Raw genomic sequence first — 15,894 nt, 5'->3', positions numbered from 1 at the left:
TTTCGAACTTACTAGGGTCTGCATGCGGAAACATCTTCCTAAAGGCCCTCCAGTTCCAGTAATCCCGGTTGTCGTGATGTGGCTGCTCCTCAGTATCATTCCCAAAAGCGTCGTACATTAGTATATATAATGGATGTTATACCATCAGCACCTCCACTCTATCCTGATTTACCTACAAAACCCAATGAATTGAATGCCGAGAACTTCCGCTTGAATAAGGCAAATCTAATCCTCGCTTACTTAGAGGGTCAAACGAAGCACTATGAGGAGGTCAGGAAAAAGTATGCTAGAGCCCGAAGCATATTACATAAAATCGCGATAACTTCCGGCTCCATGTCCGTGGCGTTAACAGGCTCTGGCGTTGCTACTTCGCTTACTGGACCGGGAATAATCGTTGGAGTTCCTTTGGCTAGCGTCGGCGCCGTCTGCGGTATTATTTCGGCTGTTACAACAGGCGTTATGAAACAGTTGTCAAGCAAAATATCCAAGCATGACACGACAATAGCTCTGTCAAGGGCTAAAGTAAATACGATCATTGACCTTGTCTCAAAGGCTTTGCGTGACAGAAAGATAGACAACGCAGAATTCTCGCTTATCTTAGCTGAAGAAGACAAATACGAGAAACTAAAGTCGGACATAAGGAATAAAAAAACCATCGTGAAAGATCTTTCCGAGGAATCTCGCAAAAAGATCTATCAAGAAGCGAAAGAAGAGCTTCAAAAAAGCTCAGTAAACATCTGCTTCGAAAAGAGCGTGACGGGATTCTATTTACATATCGAACGTCAGTCTAGAAAATATGCAAATTAGAGTGTAAGACATAAATATAATAATTTTCACATAGATAAGCGTCCAGATGTGTCTGGCGTTCGCTTGTGATCGTGGACTTTGGGGCTGGGGAGGCCTAAAGTCCCGAGTTCGAGCCTCGCTGTAGATGCATTTGGACCGGTTGCTGTGAGTGAAAAAAAAAAGCCTCCCCGCCACTCACAGCAACCGTGGGGGGTGGGGTAGAAAGTGCGATTCAACCCCGCGATGGGGGGTTTCGCGATTGGAAAAGTTGGAAAAGTCAGGGGGTGTCTCGGGACGCTGTCCGGAGTTCACCCTCTGGTGGGTCGTAAGAAAGATATATGTGTATGTACTAGAGGGCCTCTGGCGCGGGATGAAATAAGCCCCGTAAGCCCAAAATGCAAAAAACCCCACTGGGGATAGCTTGGTGTTCTGCGCGATGCATTCCCCAGTGGGGTTTCTGGCAAAATAAACGCCAGTTTTGCATTTTTATTTTCTCGGAATCCATCCTAACAGGGGGTGGTTGGGGTCTATTTTGTAAAATATTTCGTAAATTACGTCAGGGTAATAAGGAATATCCTTATTCAGCTGACAAAACATCCACTCGGCTTTTGCCATATCAGAAACCTCGGGAATAGACTTACCGGTAATTTCAGACAAAAGATAGGGAATAGCTTTGTAATATTTTCCTAGTTTTAATTTTTTCAATGTCTTTCGTAGGCTTTGTGGGGTTGGCTCTTTTAAGTGGTCTATGATTTCCTCCCATACTTCATCGTCTAGATATACCGGTCGATAACCTTGGATATGACTCATCCAGTCCCTAAAGTATTTTATTCTCTTGTATGGGGTCTTCTTACGACCTCCATTGGCGTAATATTGCTCTTTGGTAGCATTTGGTACGGCATTACGAATATTCTTACCACACTCGTAACACTGTGCTGACGTGTCGTCTTCTATTTGCATTTTCTTACCACAACAAATATACTTATTTGGTGGTGGGGTAACAAACTTGGGTTTCAAGCACTTTACACAGAAATCATAAGCAAACTCTTTACAATCTTCGCACTCCATATATAGACTAACATATTTTACATAAACACGGGATGCGGGTAATCGCGGTACGAATCGAGGGGGGTACTTTAGACGGGTAATCCTCCGGTGGTCGTTGCGCTGGAACCCCCATCCCCTATACTACTCACTATTGCACTCGCTATTGCATTCGTAATTGCACTCGCTATTGCGGATTAGGAGCAAGATCACCGGTCAAAAAATACTGACAAAGAAATGCATGACTCACAGTAATTAACGATAGCTATATTGCGGACGTTCATTATTATAGACACAGTCTGCTGTAACGAGAATCGACTGTACTTAGTGCTAGTCAAGCTCATGTTTAGCTACATTTTTTCTTCAGACATTAATGAGTGCATGGAGAAGACTCATACATGTCGACCAGGATCAATCTGCATCAACAAGGAAGGCTCGTATACGTGCCCGTGTCGAGATGGCTTTTATTTCGATAGAGAAACTACCAAGTGTTTACCAGGTGAGGTTGATATATGGTCGCTACTTAACCAACGCTTTGGTAATAATACTTGGTTTCAATAGATCGAAAGAGTGGGATCATCGTTGCAACAAATTATTTTTGTTGAACTTCAATCAATGTGTTTCAGTGGCATCATTCTTTTATCAAAAATTACAATATTTTAAGGAAACGTGCCAATGGAATGTCGTGGAAACGCCTTGACGCCAACATATACTATCGCAACGGCAAATCAGTGCGTATACAAGGCTAACAAAAACGAGTAACAAGGACTTGAATGCTTAGCTTATGCATGGTGCTATGCATTCTACGGTAACGTGCAAACGCATTACAATAGGTTAAATCTAAAGTTAAATTTGTAACCATTTTTTAGCTAGAAGTGTCCGCATGTCAAGAAAGGAAGTGTTCAAGTAACAATCATTTTAAAAGTACCTTGGAAACCAATCGTAGCTATAGACCTCTTTAGATTCGTTTGTTGTGCACATTTCAGACTATGTGATGCCACTCTTGGGAGTTGATTTTGTGTAATTATTTTAACATGTTCATAATTAATTAAAGAACAATTCTCAAGAGAATGTCATGTGATCTGAAATGGGCAATTTGCATACGAAGCTAATTAAAGAGGTTGTATTATAACCATTATAATGAAAGCATCTAACTTCGTTCAAACCCTAAATCAGTTTCCGTTGGTATTTCCGTTTACCAGACGCAGTGGTTTTAAACGAACCAGAACAAAGCAATCTATCGTTATCACCAGAAATCATCGCGGGGATTGTCACAACTATAATACTACTCCTGGCTGTCATTGTTGGAGGATTTTTCTACTGGAAAAGATCTAGTAAGTGATTCTTAAGACGCTTTACACCATCACTTGATGGCTGATGTTTGTCCGATTTGGTGTGTAAACGTCTTTTTTGATTGGTACCGAAATTGTAAAATCTATACCAAAAATATGATCAAGCGAAAATTAATTTTTGTGACGTCATCACTTGAGTACTCTATAAGATTTCGCCCCATGTAAGGAAATCTGGAATCCGGAATCCACGAAATTTTAGGCTTTGGAATCCGGAATCCAGCACTCTGGAATCCGGAATCCAGACCTTGGAATCCGGAATCCAGTTTATAATGGAATCCGCAATCCATCCTTTTGGAATCTGGAATCCGCCACTTTGAAATTCACACAAAGTATACACTCAAATGCTATCGCCTCGACCTAGACTGAGCCGATGTAGCCCCTCCCCCACTGTGTAATATCTCCACCAAGAATATCTGTCATCGGATGCCGATTTAACTGATAGACGATTCTACTTATACTGGCAAGTATATCAAATATAATTTTCAGAAAAAGTATCTGAAAATTAACGATATGGAATCTGGAATCCGCAATACGAAAGTTTTTGAATCCGGAATCCAGAGTCTCGGAATCCGGAATCCACCATAAGTCCGGATTCCCTTACATGGCGCGATCTATAACAATGAAATGCTCTGTTATCGTCAACCAGCATGTCGGCTATGAAGCCGATAACATCTGAAGCCGATGCATGCTAGTTCTTAATTGACATTCTATTAATGTTTGACCCTCAGGGAATGAAAGCACTTGTGGTTCTGAAGAACAAGACACGAGTAAATATGGTCGAAATACAAACACCATGATGGTCTCACAGAGCTACGAATTTTGTAACCTCAGCTTTTCTAGTATGGAAAGTGGACCTAAACGTTCGTTTGATGCTGTTACGGCTACTGGATACCCGGCAAGAATAAATGGAGATGTGGAAGATTACTGTAGTGATAGTATAGTGATAAAATCACACAATCGACATGAAATGACATCACAGAAATCTACTCGATTGCAAACTTTGGATGAACAACTGGAATCAATTGATGTTTGATGAAAACATGTAGTAGGCAACCGCCATAATATATCCATCCATCCATCCATCCATCCATCCATCCATCCATCCATCCATCCACCCACCCACCCACCCACCCACCCATCCATCCATCCATCCATCCATCCATCCATCCATCCATCCATCCATCCATTCATCCATCCATGCATCCATTCATTCATCCATCCATCCATGCATCAATGCATCAATGCACCCATGCACCCATGCACCCATGCACCCATGCACCCATGTACCCATGCACCCATGCACCCATGCACCCATGCACCCATGCACCCATGCACCCATGCACCCATGCACCCATGCACCCATGCACCCATGCACCCATGCACCCATGCACCCATGCACCCATGCATGCATGCATCCGTCCATGCATGCATGCATGTATGCATCCATCGTTCACCTAACTGCAGTTTGTTTTTTATAACTAACAGCAAGCTTCTTTTCATCGTATTTAAAGAAGCTTGTTATAACCATAAAAAATACCTCTGCTGCATGGAATGATGTTATACTTGTCATCAACAGCAAATTCTATCCTGCTTGATCCATGAACTGAAGAATAATCTAAAATTTAAAATTTACCGCAAAACATATTTTCTCGAGAGGTTCCTAACGTCAATCTTTTTGCAATTTTTATTGCCAAAGATTCCATATATCCAAGTAATAAAAAGGGTGTCTCCAACTGCGACCTGTTTTAGTAAGTGTTTAAGATTTTTAAAAACTAATTGTCTCATAAAAGCATCAGTGATGTTATTACTATAAAAGCACATTAGACAAAGATGCGTAATAAAGTGTGCTATCATATTCTAGTCCTCTTGGACCTTCAAAAGGGCTGCAATTAAGTGTGCACATAAACGTGCATTTTATTGTAGCTAAGCTGGGTTGCACTTCATTTACTGCACTAGATTTGTGTAGGTCTTCAAACTTGGGCCCTTTATACCAATAACTGGTTCAACTGACTAATCTTGCTAAAGGAGGAAGTACTTATTTATTCAATAGTCCCCTTCACAGTTTGCTCTACTGTGTCATCTTGAAAGGTAACCGTACCTGTGCGTCGAAGCGTGGACGATGGTGCCTTTGCAATGATAGCGACCTTTTTAACAACTTGGACAATTATTCACATTCCTGTATCATTGCAAGGACACCGCTGTTCTCGCTTCGATGCAAAGGCACGGTTATCTTTCAAGATGGCGCAGGGAATTGTGAAGGGACTATTGCAGTAATTGGTTTTAAAACAACGACGTTTCGACTACAACTGCGAGTAGTTCCCTTCTTCAGGTGATGGTCTATAGACTGGGTGTTTTGTCGGACATTATATTTGATATATTTGATAACTGGAAATACTAATTAAACGACTAGATTCCCTCCTTTATCAACGATGCATAATCTTCTTTCTTTGAGATCTTCCTGTTATTCTTGAATTTCATCGATGTTTGGATGTTTTGGAACAAGTGCAAATATCATCAAAATAGAAGCGAAGAGTACAGCAATAAAACAATACAAGAAGAAACGATCAATAATGTGAGCAGCAAGAATCCATTCGAAGCGGTCATCCACGGCTTTGTCTTGATCATCCTGGTCCTCAGCAAGCTGCTGGATTCCCTCGACGATGTGATCTTGGCGATGAATGATTGCTCCTAACATGCCAAGGTACTTGCTTCTTGATGCGCATGCGTGTCTCTTAGGTTGTCTTGTGCTTCTATCCACGGAGTGGTCCATTTGATCATCGATAGTATCTACGCTTTCAGCATCTCCAAAGACAGTACTTGGTGAAGCAAACGTACTTGCAGGTCTAGAGGATCCTGCCAATGACTTTGTTGACTTGGCCCCGGCATTTTGGCACATTTTACAGCTTGTCATAGATGGCTTCCTACTCAAAGAAACATTTGATTCTGTATTGAAACGATGTTCCGATCTATTTCCAAAAACCAAGTTTCTCAGCTTGTCTATGGCATTGACAGAAGGGATAGCGCCCTCATCATCGCTATTAGTTTCAGGTAGCTTTTTCTTTAGCGATGTTATCCCTACCAGTTTTCCAAGTCGCTGATTAACGTAATAACGCATCCAAAATGGCATTTCATTGATTTCAGGGTTTGTATGATAGCATTGAAGAGCAATACAAGTAGCAACCAATGCTATTCCAACCTATGATGAGCGAAGAAGAAAACACCTTTACCTATTGTTACATGGTTGAGTGCATACCATATATCCATGAAAAAGTTAACTTACAAAATTTTACAAGTAAGTGCACAGTTTTGTAGGTCTCCTGAACTTACTAATTTGAACAAATTTGTTCAATTTCTTACAAAGTTTTTCAACATAAAGTGAAGTGTCTTAACTTTTTAATTTCAATAAATTTAGTCACCAAAATTCTTGAAAACTGAGACCGCTGAGGATACGAAAAGTAAAGGCGATACGACAAAGTACATATTGAATGCTAACGGGAAGTAAAACACACTGGTAAAATATATCAATCATTGCTGGTCTCAGTTTTGTAGCTTTTAGGTTTTAACGTTCATTCCTCGACCACGCACTGATATCTCTAAGGCAGCTTGAGCTACAGTGGTGCAGTATTGGAATGAATTACCAGGTGCCAATTAAGGATATCAACAACAATTTCTCAGTTTATTAAAGGCGTTGGCAAAATCTTCTCAACGTCAGACTCCTACACGGCAAAAATGTAACAGTTTTTTGAATATTTAATATATATACATATATAGTTTTGTTAACCGTGTTTGAATAAAGATTACCTACCTAACGTTATTAAAAATGAAAAACCTACTTTGTATATAAAAGTAAAAAAAAAAAAAAAAAAAAAAAAAAAAAAAGGAAGGGAAAGGAAAAGGTCAATTCTTCCTAATCGCTTCTTTTGTGTTTATCTGATAATTTCAAGATTTTCCTACCTCTACAATGGAACAAGTAAGAAAGGTACTTATAAGAGGTACCACTTCAGACGTGGGTGGTAGAATATCAGCTACAATCAGCATGAAGACTGTCAGTGCCAAAAGATTGGTTATGACCAGAGAGATTCGTTCACCAGACTCGGTACTTACGATAAATGAAAGTAAAGACAGCACTATAGAGGACAATAAGAACAAAATTAAAAATCATGATTGTACAGTTCAGTACTTAATATTGAGTTCTGTCAACAGGATATATAGGAAGATGAGGTGATCCTAGATGTCTTGTTTTAGTGGTAACTAGCGCCAATTGTGAATGGATCGACTCAGTGTGCCTCTAGCATCAGGCCGGCCATTTTGCGTCCACATCACGTGAGTATCAACGATAACAAACCAGCTAAGCGGTGAACGCGGCGCGCAAAGCATGAATGGAAAAATGGTGAGGCTTCGAGCATAATGCATAATGCTCAGTGATTCTGTAGCCTCGTACTTAAACCTTTTTGAGTGGGAAGCGAAGCATATCTCGAAAGTGGCCAGGGTTATTTAATGTACATGTATAGTGTTTTTATCAAATTAAGGGGAATTACCTGTTATTAATAAACATGGCACAACCAGGTTAATCCAGTAATACATTGTCCTTCTCCTTATATGGAGAGTGCACGTGACATCAGTGAAAGGGTTTGGGCAGCACACGTAACGCTTTTCATTGCGTTTACATGGGAATCCAATCATATCCCACTCGCCGTTCGCCTGGTAGCCAAGCAAGTTGACGGATTTACTCTGCGATACGACATCAACGGAGGCAGCGTCGTAGGTCCATGAGCCAAACTTCAAGGTACAGGCCTTAAAAAATAAACGAACAAATAAGATACGAAAATATCGACACCTACCTTGCTCAACTGATCCAGCATTCTCAAGGTATGTTCACAGAAGTACAAGTCAATCTCCTTTATCAATATCTGCTACATATATCTCAGGGTTTTTATTGAAAACAATTTGCTTAAATACCTGTTGGTCAAAGGGAAAGTATCTGACGTTGATTTTACAAGAGGTCGTTAATAGCGTTGGAGCCAACCATACGTTTCGCCCAGCTGAGTCGACGGTGATTTTGGCTTTGAATCCATACAGAGATCCATCTGCCCCACTGTCGGCACTACGAAAGAAAGAAGTGCTTTTTGCTTTAAAAAAATAGCGGGTTTCGTATAAGTGTGGAAACGATACTGCAAATTCGTATTCATGTGTAGCCGCACCACATCTTGATGTGGTCGTAACTGCGATGCGTGTTGTGTGATGCTAATAATAGTTATGCTTATGCTTATGCTTATAACCCTTTATGTCAGGCATATCTCGGTGCTTACTCGACTTACTTGTTGTAAAGATAGATATCTGGTTTCCACAGCTCACTGGGTTCTAGATTCACTTGGAATATGTTACCATATTCACTTGCATTCCATGCTAAGAGGGGATTATCCCAAATCTGAAACGGTAAGATGCCATAGATTGTTGAATCACTTTGTTTTCCGGCCCCTTTCTTTACCTGCCTGCCTCTTTGCCTGTCCTCCGGCTTCATTTCTTCATTCCTTTCAAATCCTTGCTTTCTTGTTTCCTCACTTCCTTGCTTGCTTGCTTGCTTGCTTCTTGCTTGCTTGCTGCTTCTTGCTTGCTTGCTTGCTTGCTTTCTCTTGCTTGCTTGCTTGCTCTTGCTTCCTTGCTTCCTTGCTTGCTTCTTGCTTCCTTGCTTCCTTGCTTCCTTGCTTCCTTGCTTCCTTGCTTCCTTGCTTCCTTGCTTCCTTGCTTCCTTGCTTCCTTGCTTCCTTGCTTCCTTGCTTCCTTGCTTCCTTGCTTCCTTGCTTCCTTGCTTCCTTGCTTCCTTGCTTCCTTGCTTCCTTGCTTCCTTGCTTCCTTGCTTCCTTGCTTCCTTGCTTCCTTGCTTCCTTGCTTCCTTGCTTCCTTGCTTCCTTGCTTCCTTCCTTGCTTACTCCCGATGTTAAAAGTTGCGGTATGTTTTAATCAACTTACCTGTCTTATGTTGAGGCTCAGTTTCAAGATTTCATACTTTTCGATCTAAAAACATAATCAGATATATATGCCCATGAATGAATGATCGAAATACCCCCTATCACGGGTACGCTTCCCGCGGCACACACCAGGGATATTCTAAATAAGAGTATATCAAAGAAGGTCTTTAGGGTCGCGTCTCGCGATAAATCGCACGCAAGTTCACTTAGAAAACAGCTGAATCATGGATAGATCATGCTTTTTATTTCATTTAATTTAGATATTTCTAACTTTCCATTTCAAGCCTATTCATTTTGTCAGGATCAAAACTATAGATTTGTTATATGTGGGGCTTTACAGCGAGATTCTATGACTTTGTTATATGATGAGGTATTATTATTAAGTGAGCCGCCTGGTTCTCACTATAGCAGTGCAAGGAGACGCAACTTCAAGATAATGCATGTTCTCACTATGTAAGGCCAGGGATACCGAGTACTGAAGATACTAGGATATGGTAATATACATTACCAAGAGAATATGAACTAAGAGAAGCAATCTCCGCGCCTTACCATGACCACTCTTTGATGCTATTTTTAGAGCCGTTGATGCTATTTTTAGAATCATTCATCTGATCGTTTTTGTTTTTTTTCTGCACGCGCTTCAGCCTGTTTGCTCATGTTTTCCTTTCTTTTTTTCAAGAAAAAAAAGTAAACAAACAGCTTAGAGCGCGCGCAGTATGCGCCTGCAGAAACCAAACTATTGCAAATGTGATTGTAAAAGTAGCATCAAACGGTGCCTATGATGGTTACGAGCATGAATACCAGAGATTCCTTCTCTTCATTTTCTCTTGAAACTACTGTTATTTTCTTACCACGTCAATAATCTGATTAAGAGTAAAACCCAGTTTAACCTCAACCTTATCGTGCTTGCTTATGACTGGACGCAGTTTTTTGTTGTATTCACCCAACACATCTTTGAGAAGCTTTGCTTCATCATTGTCAAAGTCTTTGGTATAGAATTGTAAAAAATAAAAAAATATTAAAGATAATAATGATAATAAAGGTGATAATGATAATGATGATAAAAATGATGATGATACATAATGATAATGATGGTACAAGATGATGGTACAAGATGATGATACATGATGATGATACATGATGATGATACATGATGATGATACATGATGGTGATACATGATGATGATACATGATGATGATACATGATGATGATACATGGTGATGGTACATGATGATGGTACAAGATGATGATACATGATGATGATACATCATGATGATGCATGATGATGATGCATGATGATGGTACAAGATGATGATACATGAGGATGATACATGAGGATGATACATGAGGATGATACATGATGATGATACATGATGATGATACATGAGAATGATACATGATGATGATACATGATGATGATACATGATTATGATACATGAGGATGATACATGATGATGATACACGATGATGATACATGGTGATGGTACATGATGATGGTACAAGATGATGATACATGATGATGATACATGATGATGATACATGATGATACATGATGATGATACATGATGATGATGATACATGATGATGATACATGATGATACATGATGATGATACACGATGATGATACATGATGATGATACATGATGATGATACATGATGATACATGATGATGATACACGATGATGATACATGATGATGATACATGATGATGATACATGATAATGATACATGATGATGATACATGATGATGATACATGAGGATGATACATGATGATGATACATGAGGATGATACACGATGATGATACATGATGATGATACATGGTGATGATACAGGAGGATGATACATGATGATGATACATGATGATGATACATGATGATGATACATGATGATGATACATGATGATGATACATGATGATGATACATGATGATGATACATGATGATGATACATGATGATGATACATGAGGATGATACATGATGATGATACATGATGATGATACATGGTGATGGTACATGATGATGGTACAAGATGATGATACATGATGATGATACATGATGATGATACATGATGATACATGATGATGATACATGATGATGATGATACATGATGATGATACATGATGATACATGATGATGATACACGATGATGATACATGATGATGATAAATGATGATGATACATGATGATACATGATGATGATACACGATGATGATACATGATGATGATGCATGATGATGATACATGATGATGATACATGATGATGATACATGATGATGATACATGAGGATGATACATGATGATGATACATGATGATGATACATGGTGATGGTACATGGTGATGGTACATGATGATGGTACATGATGATGATACATGATGATGATACATGATGATGATGATACACGATGATGATACATGATGATGATACATGATGATGATACATAATGATGATACATGATGATGATACATAATGATGATACATGATAATAATGATGATACATGATGATGATACATGATGATACATGATGATGATACATGATAATGATGATGGTACATGATGATACATGATGATGATACATGGGGATGATACATGATGGTGATCAGGATAATGATGACACATAATGATGATGATAATGATGATGATGATACATGATGATGGTGATGATGATGATAGCTAAATAAACTGGCTTGTGTTTTAGTCGACGAAAATACCGAAAACTATGGAGTGTGGAAAATAAATATTTTTTGTCACTATTATGATACCTACTTGTGCCGGTGATATTAGTTCTTGCGATGACAACATTATTGCTCATCAGTAATAAAACACTAACAAGGACAGACACGATCTGTTTCAAATTCATCCTGATCTCCTAACGTGGGGTATACCAAGATCTGCAAGAAACACGATATCATTAGAACAATGGAATACCTGTAATATATAAAATAAGATTATAGGCGTGGTCATATATAGACCGGTAAGGTATAAGTTATACAGCAGAAGTTAAGGTATACTGGAGAACTTTACAAAAAACTTCTTTTATCGCTAGTACAGAAGTGGCGCAGCAAATATTTGAAAGTAGCTCTACTCTGTCAATAGATGTCGTGTACGTGCAGGGTGACAATGTTTTGTCGTGCCATAAAAAAGAGGCTTGAAAAGGTCATCTTTCTAAAAAAAAATAATTATATGGGTGAATTTACATATTTGCATACTTATATCAAATCGTCGACCTGTTTTTGAAATAGGAACTTTGGAAGCTTAGTTTCTTTATTATTCCTTACAACAGCTCTTGGAGACGACATTTACTAGTGAACAACTGTAATTGTGAAAGAAAATAAAAGGCTGTTAGTGATATATATTAGCTGTACGTTGTCTTTCTAGGGGTTTGCTCGTCTTTGTGATGAGAAGTAAGGGACAAACGTTTGTATTTATAATATGTCTGAGGAGTATTCGGTCTTACCTTAATGACCTCAGTGAAAAATATACCCTTCTGCAGGTAATTCAACCAGAAACTGCAGCATCTAAGTTTGTTACTTTAGTAGCTACTATGATCACTTTTTCTTATACATTACTACTACAGATATGAATCTTCCTTATTCAACTTCGTGACCTTGTAGTCAACGTGTCTGTTATAAAGAATAATAAATAGAGTTCAACACAGAAGTAAACAATAAATTGAGTGAAACATAACGCTAGCGCTCTCATGCGGTGGAAGAAGAATGCCATACTCTTGTCATGATGTATCAACCATTCAATCACACAAACATTCTTATATCTGTTCAGAATATTATCAAAATCCTCTACCACACTTCTTTCATTTCGGGTCAAAGAAGAAAGAAAATCCCAGTCAAAGATAACAACATTGATTAGTAGAGTTAGAAGCATTTTCTGAAATATTATTTTATTTTTAAAGGTTTGTGAATCAGAATAGGCAAGTTAGCCATCATGTGAGGTAATCAAATATAAGAAGTTAACCTTCATATACAAAAAACAATGGTACGATTCCATTGATATTCAAAAGGGCGACTACTTTTAGAAAAAAAAGTACTCAGAAAACGTCCGCCAAGAAAGCTTTATTTAACACAGAATTAAACTTTTTCAGGCTTTGACGGTGAATAATACTGACCATCTACGCCAGGTTGTACGAAGCCTGCCGGATAGCGCTATCCGGCGGATAAGTTTTATCCAATGGATAAATCGATGCTGTTTTCCAATAAATTTATCCGCTGGATAAGATTTATCCGTCGGACAGCGCTATCCAGGCTTCGTCCAACCGGGCCCTGCTCATTATTAGTTTTCGAAAAGAAAATACAGGAACCAATTGAAGTTTCGCATAAATAATTCATGTTATTCGAAAACTAAAAAAAGCTATGGAAGTGAATTTTTCAGAGCATCTATTTTATGGACTTATTTTCATTTTATTTTTATTTCTAATATTTAATATTAGTTTTTTATAAACTGATTTTAGATGTAATTTTACATGATCTTTTTTTTAGTTTCGAGTATATGAAATATTTATGCAAAGCTTGAATTGATTCCTGCTATTTTCCTTTCGAAAACTAAAGGTGCTGACACACGGTGCAACATTGCATACAACATTGCACGCAACAGGACTGTTGCAGCGTGTCTACCCCAAACTTATAACTTGTTGCACGCAACGTTGCATGCAACAAATCTGAAGTTCAATCGCGCTCTACTCTTGCAACATTGCGCGCAACAAATTTCATCATGTGAACATGGCTGCAACATTACCTGCAACATTTTGAAATTTCCAGCCATCAGCTTGCACCAAATTTATAACTGCTGACCAAATATCTTAACATAGCAGGCTGACACAAACGATGTTGCGTGATTTTGTTGCAATGTGTGTCACCCCCGATTCAAATTTGTTGCGCGCAATGTTGCCACCGTGTGTCAGCACGTTATTATGTCTTTTCGGGTATCATTTAAATTATTCGAAGTGAACTCCCATACCGTGTAAAACGTCGATGTTTTTTCTTAAAGTATACAATTATATTATGAAATGGTTTTGAACAAAGCTGCTTTTGATTCGTTTGCTGCAAAATTGTCTGTTTAAAAAATATTGTATCATAATTTTTGAGCAAAAGCTTTAAAAGATGTTCTCATTTATTCCAATAGGATGATGTTAATCCTTAAGGCGAAGTTTTTTAGTGTTTCAGCCCTGTTAGACAGTTAGCTACACTTGGATAAGTTGGTAGGGATCAGATACAGTTTGAATTGTGAGAATCTGTGAGTTAGCCGTGCCCCTACTGACTTAGATCAGCCGTCAGAAGTTGACTAGATCACAGCAAGAGGTTATTGCCCTGACTTTGATCAGCTAAGAGGTTATTTCATTTACTCCAATAGGAATGATATAATCCTTAAGGGGCCATATCAATTTCCTGACTCAGATCAGCCAAGAGGTTGTTTCAAGGTTCGATTAGTGAGGGAGGTATGCCCTGACTTAGATTCAGCACAGAAGGTTGTTCAGGATATTAAATATTATAGAAGAAACCACTTCGCTTCATTCTAAGTGACCTTTTATCGATCGTTATATCGGATTTTTTTTATGTTCAAAGCAGAATTGTTAGACAAACGGCCATTAGGGATGACATGGAGATGATCAGTTGCAAACAATGGTTTGCCAATAAGTCAATTATTAATGGTCAATCAAGTTCATAAGTGTTTTGCTTTTAGCAGTGCTAATGGAAACAGTGATCGAGACATTTACTCCAACTAAAATAGGATAATACTACAGATTGAAACAAGATTCAGAAAATATGAACAAGAATGCATGCTTTCTAATGAAACAGTAAATGTTGAAAGCATAAATTGCTATACACTCCCAAACATCAGCTAGTTTTCAATCCACTAATATAAGAATTCATTGCCATTAAATATTGTCAATTGTCCAATAATTTGACTATTAATATAATATCCATTACTGGTCATGAAGTGTTTTGTTGTGAGATAAAAGCTTATGCCCACAATTATACTCATGACTTGGCAGAGTGGAATTTTTAAAAAGCTTTCATTCTTTTGGATTCTAGATAGCTGTCACCCTGGAAATTAATGAAGTGAAGGAGTGTGTATGGAGAATACTATACACCTCCCAACTTTTAGTTTTCTAGCTTCAAAGCCTACCGTGTATTTGATAAAAAAATGATTTGATTTGATTTTGAAACCGAGCGTAAGTTAAGGCCATCCCTGTTGGTCGGTAGCACATACGATAGACCACTGATAGACAGATTGAAAATTTGCATTTTTTCATCCTACAAAAAAAGCAAGAGCACTACTTTGGTGTATCAACCACCGAATAGAAATGTCCCCCTTTAGTTTAATGGTTAAGTAACAGAAAGGGCTTGGCTTCTTAGTCTTAGTGTTTTATTTCCCCCAAAGGCACCTGGTTTAATATTAATTTTTGCGGAAAATCTATATAGTCAGAGTGCGTTCAAGCATTGTAAAAAGTTATATATATATATATATATAAAAGAAAAAAAGAAAAAGAAAAAGAAAAAGAAAAGAAAGAAAAAGAAAAAGAAAAAGAAAAAAGAGAAAGAAAAAAAAAGTTGTTGCCAACGGCAACATGACACCATTTTCATGTTTCTCGGTGATCTCACTTTATCTTAATTTTACAACTTTAATTATCATATAAATAACAATGTTCATGTTTGAAACTCGATATCACGACTGTCCTATAACCGACTGGATGAAAATCGTCAAACGTTTTATCGTTTCTCGGCAT

The 15,894-nt window shown here is 38.2% G+C and overlaps 2 protein-coding genes across 3 annotated transcripts; one reads left to right on the top strand and one right to left on the bottom strand.

Moving 5' to 3' along the window:
* The first annotated feature begins 2,211 nt into the window (after positions 1-2,211).
* Positions 2,212-4,215, top strand: LOC116307668 (uncharacterized). The gene is made up of 3 exons (XM_031717940.2): positions 2,212-2,329; positions 3,033-3,164; positions 3,911-4,215. The coding sequence occupies exons 1-3, from the start codon at positions 2,212-2,214 to the stop codon at positions 4,213-4,215; spliced, it is 555 nt and encodes a 184-aa protein (XP_031573800.2).
* A 628-nt stretch (positions 4,216-4,843) lies between these two features.
* Positions 4,844-12,765, bottom strand: LOC116307675 (neuronal acetylcholine receptor subunit alpha-7). 2 transcript variants are annotated; one of them, XM_031717950.1, is made up of 10 exons: positions 12,610-12,765; positions 12,362-12,465; positions 11,919-12,043; positions 10,003-10,136; positions 9,153-9,197; positions 8,501-8,610; positions 8,142-8,286; positions 7,721-7,976; positions 7,137-7,309; positions 4,844-6,378 (listed from the first exon to the last, which is right to left on the bottom strand). In XM_031717950.1, exons 3-10 carry the CDS (start codon positions 12,010-12,012, stop codon positions 5,644-5,646), a joined length of 1,692 nt encoding a protein of 563 aa, XP_031573810.1. In that variant the 5' UTR covers positions 12,013-12,043; positions 12,362-12,465; positions 12,610-12,765; the 3' UTR covers positions 4,844-5,643. The 2 variants fall into 2 exon arrangements, with proteins under 2 accessions (XP_031573810.1, XP_031573811.1); XM_031717951.1 differs by having other exon boundaries at positions 12,380-12,465.
* Positions 12,766-15,894: the final 3,129 nt, after the last annotated feature.

Source organism: Actinia tenebrosa, unplaced genomic scaffold (assembly GCF_029948245.1).
Source record: "Actinia tenebrosa isolate PJP-AT-01 unplaced genomic scaffold, QUT_ActTen_1.0 PGA_scaffold6__47_contigs__length_16458017, whole genome shotgun sequence".
Lineage (NCBI taxonomy): Eukaryota > Metazoa > Cnidaria > Anthozoa > Actiniaria > Actiniidae > Actinia > Actinia tenebrosa.
The sequence above is the reverse complement of the archived record's forward strand: the minus strand, read 5'-3'. Positions and strand labels throughout refer to the sequence as shown.

Excerpts from the sequence above, each read along its gene's own strand:
- LOC116307668 (XM_031717940.2), top strand. The coding sequence starts at position 2,212 with ATGGAGAAGACTCATACATGTCGACCAGGATCAATCTGCATCAACAAG. Across the intron at positions 2,330-3,032 it reads AACTACCAAGTGTTTACCAG|ACGCAGTGGTTTTAAACGAA; the intron begins GTGAGGTTGATA and ends TCCGTTTACCAG. Across the intron at positions 3,165-3,910 it reads TTTCTACTGGAAAAGATCTA|GGAATGAAAGCACTTGTGGT; the intron begins GTAAGTGATTCT and ends TTTGACCCTCAG.
- LOC116307675 (XM_031717950.1), bottom strand. The coding sequence starts at position 12,012 with ATGAATTTGAAACAGATCGTGTCTGTCCTTGTTAGTGTTTTATTACTG. Across the intron at positions 7,977-8,141 it reads ACTTTCCCTTTGACCAACAG|GCCTGTACCTTGAAGTTTGG; the intron begins GTATTTAAGCAA and ends TTATTTTTTAAG. Across the intron at positions 7,310-7,720 it reads GCCATGTTTATTAATAACAG|TGCTGTCTTTACTTTCATTT; the intron begins GTAATTCCCCTT and ends TGTCCTCTATAG.